Genomic DNA, 8,864 nt, shown 5'->3' on the forward strand with positions numbered 1-8,864 from the left:
GGTTCTGATTAATCAAAGACTTGCATACATTTTTAAAATTGAGCTTGGAGGCCCATTGCTTAAATAAACAATGCTTACTCGAACCGCATACACATATGTCTGCCCATGGGACCCAATGATTCTATCTGTGATGGCAAATGTATCATGTAATGCTGCTTAGGTGTAACATTGTGGTCTGGAAAAAGCTCAAAAAAAAAAGCTCAATGCTTCAAATGACTTTCAATCAGTAACTTTATCCTTGACACAGTTGCAATGGTAAGAACAGGTGCAAACACTATTTGAACAATCTCTATTAAGTCCATTACCAACTGCACATATGCATTGACTTTCACATGTTCCAAAACAAATGGCAATATCCTCAACAGGACAAGCATTTGCCCTGATGACTGCCTTAGTTTACCATCAGTTGACACAAGTGTACTCAGAGAAATTGGGGATGGTCGATCTCTAACATCTAGCGGCGAATAAGGGAAACCAAGAATAGCTGAATTCACAGAGTCCAGATTTAACTCTCCTGACTGAACAAGATGATTCAAAACACATTTAATTTCCAAAGGAGCTATACCCTCTAGAATGACATGCATAATGTCTTGCGGGGTTTGTCGAATAATATCAAAGGATGGGAAGTCAACTAACTTGCTCCTTCGATTGATCCCATATGTTGTTCTAAGGCTGTTGCGAAGCAAGTCTGTGCTAGCCTTTTCTATTTCATCACACTGTCTGACATGATTCTTCAATGTTCTTTTAATATATGCATCCTCGTTGAATTGTGACTGCATGTCCTCAAAAGAACACTCACAGTGTCTGTACTTACTGTAAGCAAAGCCCACTCCCTCTTTGAACCCTGCGAGTTCATGCTGTGCCAGGGTGTCGCCACAGAGAGAAACCATAGCACCATGTATTGTTTTCTCCCCGTTAATAGTTTGCATTTTAACACCACTGTACAATGCATCCATGTCTTCCTTTATTCTATTCAATATTACATCTACGCCAGATTGACGGAGGTCTACTGATTTAGCCATCGCAAGTAGCCTAATAGCAGCCAGCTTAGACCTGTATTTTGGATTTATATTACCTAGGGTGTAGTACACCATTAACAACTTGTTCTTTGATGCAAAGGATCCTAGTGGATTACAGATCTCTATTTCGTCTGTATACAGAATGATCTGCAGTGCATTTGGTTTCTCTGAAAATAAGGGATGAGATTTTAAAAGAGAACCATCAACAAGGTCATGAAAAAAACCTTCACTGCACCTCTGGGGTCCCTCTTCAATCATAGTCAAAATCCTCGGATGTAATAGGAACGGCTCTATACTTTTGACTAATGGTACATAATAAAATAATTTGTCTTTGATGACAAAAATCTGTTGATTCTCCACGTTTCTTCCTGCATATGGTTCGAGCAATTGGAATTTCCTCTGCATCCACACAACAAAACTGCTTCTTAATAACACTGTTCTGGCGAAATGTTGTTGAAACATTAGCAAAGGGGTCAATGAAACTGTCAAATATATCCATTGCATCTTTTTCAAGTCGATTGGTTGTACTTCCTGAATTCTTCTTTAGAACTTCCTTCATCTGCGTCCTGAGGTTGTCCAATAGTGATGATTGATACTGCTGCACCCCAGCAACAATGTTATTCATGCCTTTCTGAAAATGAGAGATTGAAAGTGATGTGATCAATCTTTGATGTTGGAACACATTATCATGATCACTGTAGCTTTATGTGATATACAGTTTTGCTTATGACATAGACACAACAGTAAAGTGGATAACCACTAAGACTGAACTTGGCCAACAGTGAACCACTATTAACTGCTAACTGTGTACAATAAGTAGCCAAATACTGTGCTCTGTTCTCATGTGTAAGGAAGCATCTTACCTGTGACAGACGATGCTTGGATCGGGCATTGATAACAAAGGCAGTGGCATGTGTTGTCAGATCCTACAATATACAAAATGTAGTAACTTGACATTTGCAGGTATAACATTACTCACTGTGACAGAAATATATAACCATTAAATGTATGCACATCTGATGATAAAAAAACTGGTGAGATGTGGTGAGCAAAGATAGATAATTTAATATTTTGTAACTCTGACCAAAACATATCAAACATTAGTATTCCAACAAGACAATAAGCCGTTCTACCTCTTTATGTGTTCATTTTGTTTTGCTAGTACAGCACATAGAAATACATCTTCACATATACCTCTAGGTTTTATGAATCATTTGGTGAATTTAAATGAAATATTTTGACATAATATTGATATGTAAATGATATGCTAGGCCAATATTAGCCACTACTATATCGGCTTGACCTTTATTTAGCATCCCTTAATTTTCAGTAGATAGTCAACAACAAAGAAAACATACTTGGTGCACTGTGACAGCTCCTTCTTGGTCGATGCCCATTTGCTCTTCAACTGAGTCAGGTGTGTGAAGGTTCTGATCCTTGCTGCTGCAGTCGGCTGGAAGCTGATCATGTTGAATGTTGTCCTGTGTACAACATATCAAAGAAACAGGATTGTTTGAAATTGAATTTAGCTTCACTAAAAGAGCAATTTAAATATTGAATTCCTATCTATCTAAGATTATTTTCACATTAAACAAACTTTGGGGGTAAGAGTTATTTCAGCAACAATTACTAACTGTAAGCAGTAGCACTTTGTCCATTGTCTGGGTTACACTCTATTAAATTGTTTCAGTCCGGAAATCAAAACCGTTTTTTTTTTTACAGTACTACGGCTTCCACAGATTACATTTTTTTATGGATTTTTGTCAAAGCACTTAAGATATTCATTGCTATCGGGATGTTAAAAGCATTCCATGGAATATAACAAAAAGTGTATCTCGAGCCGGTTTCTCAAACTTACCCCACCTTTAATAGTGGGTAAAGAATTTGGGATTTATTTCTGATTTGCTAAAACTGTGAATTCAACCAATCATGTGCAGATCCTGACAGTGATGCATGCACCTTGCAGGATCTTGCAGAGTGGAAAACCATATTTTTTGTGATTTACTGTTTTAGCAAGTGTGGCCAAACGTTACCAACGTAATGCATATTTTTTAACGTTTTTTTCATCCCCACAAAAACACTACATAGCTAACTGCTGAATTACAAATATATGGTTGACAGATGCCGCCTGCTTGTAGCCTAGCAGATTGATTAGTTAATGCTAATAGTTTATAATAACTAAATGTGGCCAGGCTGATCAGTATTGGCTAACGCTATCTGTAACATCACAAAACGTACAAAACTAACCCTGTATCCGAGCTTTTTAAGCACGTGGCCCAACCACTGTAGCTAACAATCTTAGCTGAGTTAGCAGCCGTTACTTACTTTTTGCTGCTTTGCTTGGGTTTCCTCCTGTCGGTTTTCATCTCCACGTGTGGCGTCTGTTATGCTGGATTCGTTATTCTCGCGTCCAGGTAAGAAGCTTAAAAAGGAGACTAAATGGAGTCTCTGAGAAGGTTCAGAATTGGTACTTTAATTAATAAAAAGCGCGGTAATGTTACAAGCAGGATATTGTTCAGTCAGGAGAGAAAGTCTGCAGCATTCCTCTCCCAGGTGCTGGCCGTGCAGAAGAGACCTTCCAAGCATTCGTCTCTCCCGCTTGCTGGCTGTTCGCTCCTCCTCTCTGGGAGCTGTAGTGACGCAGGGGACATCCCCCCTCGTTCTCCTGTGTCCGATATCGCGTTAAACAGAGGATTTCGACATTTTACATTCCTTGCTTACTTCCACATGCCTTTTCTCCTCCTTATCTCTTTCATAACTTTATATGTAATACATGTTAACGGCGTCAATAGCCACTTTAATGATACTAATGGGCGGTAGTCCCGGATGTCGTCATGACGGATTTTCAGAATAAAAGCTTGGTATTGAGAACTTCCGGGTTTTTCCAGAATAAAATAGCATTTAAACTGAGGCCCAATCCCAAACCAACCCCTCGACCCTCCCCCTCCGTGACGGAGTGAACTCCGTCTGTAGGCACACTCACAGCTGAATGAAGTTCCCTCCATTAAGGGTTAAGGGTATAAATACAGCGGCAAGCTTTGGGACGGCCTCCCCTCTCTCCGCAGGAAACGGACGTCATGGTGTCCAACCCACATCTGTCGGCTGCATTGACCTGCGTTGCTATCCGTCGCCTGTTAGCGGGTGCAATGGCAAAATCCAACAGAAGGCGCAGAAGGTTGAGGCTCATTTTAGCGATGTGCCAGTGGCAGGTAAACATTTCAATATTGCCAATACAACAATTATCTTCACTTTATTTCTTATATAGTAGCCTATGAACTTTGTATGTGTAATACAAATAGATATTTAGATATATTGTGATATACATTCATTTAGTCTTTCCTTATAAGCTATACGTGTATATCTGTATAGTGTCTGTAGAATTCCAACACAGAGAAATGTTGTCAGTAGTTTATAGAATAAAAAAGGAAAGGTTAATTTGACTTGCTCTCAGAATTGTTTACAGAGGTGTGTGTGTGTGTGTGTGTGTGTGTGTGTGTGTGTGTGTGTGTGTGTGTGTGTGTGTGTGTGTGTGTGTGTGTGTGTGTGTGTGTGTGTGTGTGTGTGTGTGTGTGTGTGTGTGTGTGTGTGTGTGTGTGTGTGTGTGTGTGTGTGTGTGTGTGTGTGTGTGTGTGTGTGTGTGTGTGTGTGTGTGTGTGTGTGTGTGTGTGTGTGTGTGTGTGTGTGTGTGTGTGTGTGTGTGTGTGTGTGTGTGTGTGTGTGTGTGTGTGTGTGTGTGTGTGTGTGTGTGTGTGTGTGTGTGTGTGTGTGTGTGTGTGTGTGTGTGTGTGATCAGGGGGGCAAAGGTCTTTACATGCAGCTCAATGCTACTGCCCCAATTCTCACCGTGTATGCCAACCCTGAAGCCTGTCTAAAGAAGGACTTTAGAGTTAAGCGATCTAGTGTGGTGTATTTAGTGCAGATGCTTTCCTCCCCAAAGGACCACGGATGGGGACAAGACATTGAGGTGCTTGTTCTCCTCTACAGCTTGGCCCATGGACTATCGCTCTCTGTGGTAGGTTCAGCATTCGGGATTCCCAAATCGACGGTCCACAGGATCATCAAACACGTCACCGGGAAGATAAAGGCCAACCTGAAGACCCTCATTTCCCTGCCAACCGCAGATGAGCTGCCAGAGATTGCAGATGGCTTCTGTCAGCTTGCAAAGAGTCCTGCATTTCACCGTGCTGCTGGTGCGATTGATGGATGCCATATTCACATCAAACCTCCAGGAAACGAGTACCACAAGGAGTACATCAATTACAAGCTGTTTCCTTCCATCCAGATGCAGGCCATCTGTGACTCAACTGGGAGATTCCTGGATGTCTTCATCGGCTATCCAGGCTCCGTTCATGATGCCAGAGTACTGCGAAACAGCCCCATCTTCTGCCAGGCACTGTTTCCCCCAGCTGGTTGGTTCCTCCTTGGGGACGGTGGTTATCCCTGCCTGGAAAAACCAGTAGGATTACTCACACCCTACAAGGTCCCTCGCAGCCAGGTGCAGGCCAGATTCAACAGGCATCATGCCAGGGCTCGGTCTGTGGTGGAAAGAGCATTTGGAAGGATGAAGGCTCGCTGGAGGGCCACCCTTTTCAAAGCGCTGGAGGTCAGTCCAAGCTTTGCCCCTGACATCATTGCATGTTGTGCATTTCTGCACAATCTGTGCATAGACATGAACGATGTCCTTGAGGATGCTGAAGCCTTCCCCCCTGAAGATGGGGACCAGAGTCCTCCCCCTGCCGCAGCATGTGGACAGGAAAGTCCTGGACACCACCTAAGAAACAGGATTGCTGCACAACTCTCTGCTCCTGTCCAAATGGCACCACACCTGAGAGAGCACGATTACATCTAATGAACTTTGTTTTTTTGTGGCAAAACGTGGTTGTCTGTTAACTTGTGTTTTTGAAATGATGTGCACACATACCTGATTTAATTTTGTTTGTTTTAGTGAGCTCCACTTCTCACTTTAGAGAAAAGAGGTGAAATAAAATAAACCTGTATACCGTTGATTTCAAACTTGGTTTTCCTGAATTGTCTTTCTGCATAATCCCAAATTGGAGACAAATGTCCTTACCTCTTGGATCATTCAATCACGAGCACAGAGCAAAGGTTCAGAAAATGAACACAGGTCTTCTAATACAATCACTTTTGTTTTTGAGTGAAACTCTGCAAATGGTTTGACATGAGCAATTAAGACCGTAAATGGCATGTATATTTTAATGCCTTATACCTATGAAGCGCACACACATATCTTTATTTAAGATGCTGATATTCAGGGTTAATCTTCAGACTTTGGAAAAAACACTTTAGTTCCATGCACACCATTACTTTGTGCACAACTTTTCCTTCTACATTATGAAACCCACAGAACAATGTAGCCATCTAACAATCAAGCAAACGCAATGTCACCTTCATCACCCGTCTACCTGTATTTACTATATCCCATACAATATTGAAGACATGAAGGACAGTACGTTAAATTAGGTTTATTGTCTTCCAAATAAATAATACAAGCGAACAAAAACAAGTCTTTAAAGTAACATCAATAATCAACATAGAAATGGCCAATGGTGGGGGGGGGGGAAATAAATCACATTTTGTCGAACAGGGTTAGAAATGTATCTGAGTGCTGCATTATTTGTCTGTGGCGTTCGTCCTCTTTTTCTGCCTCGCGTTCTAGGCACTCCAGCACTCCCATAGCATCTTTTCTTTTTTTGGGGGGGGGCTGCTGGGTGGTTCCAGCCTCAGACAGTGGTGAGGGGTCTGGATCATCAGCCACATTTGGGGGGGGGGGAAGGAAGAGGAGCAGGAAGCAGCCTCCGGATCAAAGAGGATTGTGGGGTTTGCCAAGGCTGAGGCAACAAGGACAGGAGGACTAATTGAAGGCCTTGCACCTATGGCCTCATCCATGGCCATGAAGAAGGGCCATGTGGCAGGGGTTTCTTCCCCCTGATCAGTCCCTGTTCCAGTCCTTGGCCTTTTAAGTTCCTATTGCAAACAAATGCATGTTAGAAATCTTTGTTCAGCTTTTTCAAAAACAAACATGTTTTACAATAACAATACACCATTTACCTTGTATTTCTTTTTTAGGTTCTCCCATTTCTTGGAGGCCTGTTTGTGAGACACATGTTGCCCAAGGTCCAGTTCCTTAATGATTGACCTGTTATCATAGAATATTTAAACAATATATATTGGTGTTGAGGCAATGACCCACAGTGCACATTCATTACTTTCATTGCACAAAATATGAATTGAGTGCATAACTCACTCCCATGCTTCTTTGGCAGCATTGCGTTTTTTGCAGAACAGGTCATCCTTTTCCATTCTTAAAGCAATAAGTGCCTTGGTTTTTACCACAGTCCCTGAAATTACAAATCACACTTAAGTTTAAACCGATTTCGTAAGTGAATGGATACATGAATTGACACATGTGTTGTTAGTTTGATTCCGATTTAGATTTGTACATCTTCAAAATAAAAATCTAATGTAATCTTGGCAAATCAAATTAACACGTGTAGATTTATAAATACATGTTCACAAAGGCATGTATTAGTTAAGGCAACGTATTATTTATCGTTTAAAAAAATAACCACATGGAACTCACATTTGTATGACGTTGTTCCCTCCATGCCCGAAAAACGGTTGCACACCTGTGGAGTGAGATTATCAAGCCTGCATCCATGCAAACTCGCTGTCGGAGGCTTTTATAACCCACTACGCCTCCGCCCTGATTGCTTTGGACCAGCCCTCAATGTGGCGGACCCTCCGCGTGAACGCGCAAACGGAGGTGTAGGGGTAGGGTGTAGGGGGCGGTTTGGGAATGGGCCTGACTGTATGTTTAAGGTACATTATGCCATAAAACATTGATTTTAATGTCTAACAGTCCCTCCTTACACACCTAAAAGGTGTGTATAATACTGAAATCAATGAGTTCTTCATCTGAACTCTGCATAGTACATAACTCATATTAAAAACATACAATCAAAATGGAATGGTTCAATAGCCTCAACTTTACAAAAAATACTTTGACTGTGTTTAAACATAAAAGTGTTCCCTTGTGCATAACTTCTCGTGTTAACATTCAATATCATTCTTCAAAATGGCAGCAATGGCTTGGTATTAGAACATTTCTTCCTCCCTCCTTTCACAGAAACCTTTCCCACACCACGCTCAGTGTTAAGGCACTTGTTTTTACAAAGTGAAAAGAAACAAACCATTTTAAAATAGCAATGATTTATAAAACATGAGATCTACCATATTAGAATAGTGAAAAAATAATAAAGAATAAATAAACTATCTTGGAATAAATGGATTCACTCCATTTTAGCATTTTAGTTTGCTCACTTCTTCACATGATTTCATAATTTAAAGTATCACATCAGCTGGACATTCACTGAACAATCTCATCATTTTCATCAATATCTGTATATGGGTCGTCTTGTTCTGCTAGCATTTGTAACCGTCTCCTCATGAGAAATGTACCCTCCCTCCTTTCATACCATTTAAGGTATGAAAGTAATGTTCTCTAGAAGAGGCCGTTGTGATCAATCGGTACGTTAGGACATGGAAATGCAACATCTGGCCCTCCCCTGGGCCCCCTATGCTATCATTGTGCACTGTGGAGCCTAAACTCCCCCTGGGACTGGTCTCTTAGCCCTACTGGCTTTGGGGGTTTCGCCATGTTGATTAACTGCATAAAAAACATCACTGGCTGTGCTAGTGCACAGGTCCCAGTCCAATCCTGTGGCAAGACTGAGTACAAGGTTTTAGTTCCATGATACCACCAAACATCTACTCTGGGGTACGGCATTCTAGACAGTCATTTCTGGGAGAAGATTTTGGTCAGTT

The 8,864-nt window shown here is 41.4% G+C and overlaps 1 protein-coding gene and 2 long non-coding RNA genes across 3 annotated transcripts; 1 reads left to right on the plus strand and 2 right to left on the minus strand.

The window, feature by feature from the left end:
* Positions 1-305: 305 nt before the first annotated feature.
* LOC139433287 (uncharacterized) lies at positions 306-3,627 on the minus strand. Its single transcript, XR_011642826.1, has 4 exons — positions 3,345-3,627; positions 2,378-2,500; positions 1,883-1,945; positions 306-1,650 (listed from the first exon to the last, which is right to left on the minus strand). It is a non-coding gene; the product is annotated as an uncharacterized lncRNA (long non-coding RNA).
* Positions 3,628-4,096: 469 nt separating this feature from the next.
* LOC139433286 (putative nuclease HARBI1) lies at positions 4,097-5,868 on the plus strand. Its single transcript, XM_071202215.1, has 2 exons — positions 4,097-4,228; positions 4,813-5,868. Exons 1-2 carry the CDS (start codon positions 4,097-4,099, stop codon positions 5,866-5,868), a joined length of 1,188 nt encoding a protein of 395 aa, XP_071058316.1.
* A 1,051-nt stretch (positions 5,869-6,919) lies between these two features.
* On the minus strand, positions 6,920-7,406 carry LOC139433288 (uncharacterized). The gene is made up of 3 exons (XR_011642827.1): positions 7,285-7,406; positions 7,089-7,176; positions 6,920-7,004 (listed from the first exon to the last, which is right to left on the minus strand). It is a non-coding gene; the product is annotated as an uncharacterized lncRNA (long non-coding RNA).
* Positions 7,407-8,864: the final 1,458 nt, after the last annotated feature.

The sequence above is a fragment of the Pseudochaenichthys georgianus genome, unplaced genomic scaffold (genome assembly GCF_902827115.2).
Source record: "Pseudochaenichthys georgianus unplaced genomic scaffold, fPseGeo1.2 scaffold_1711_arrow_ctg1, whole genome shotgun sequence".
Lineage (NCBI taxonomy): Eukaryota > Metazoa > Chordata > Actinopteri > Perciformes > Channichthyidae > Pseudochaenichthys > Pseudochaenichthys georgianus.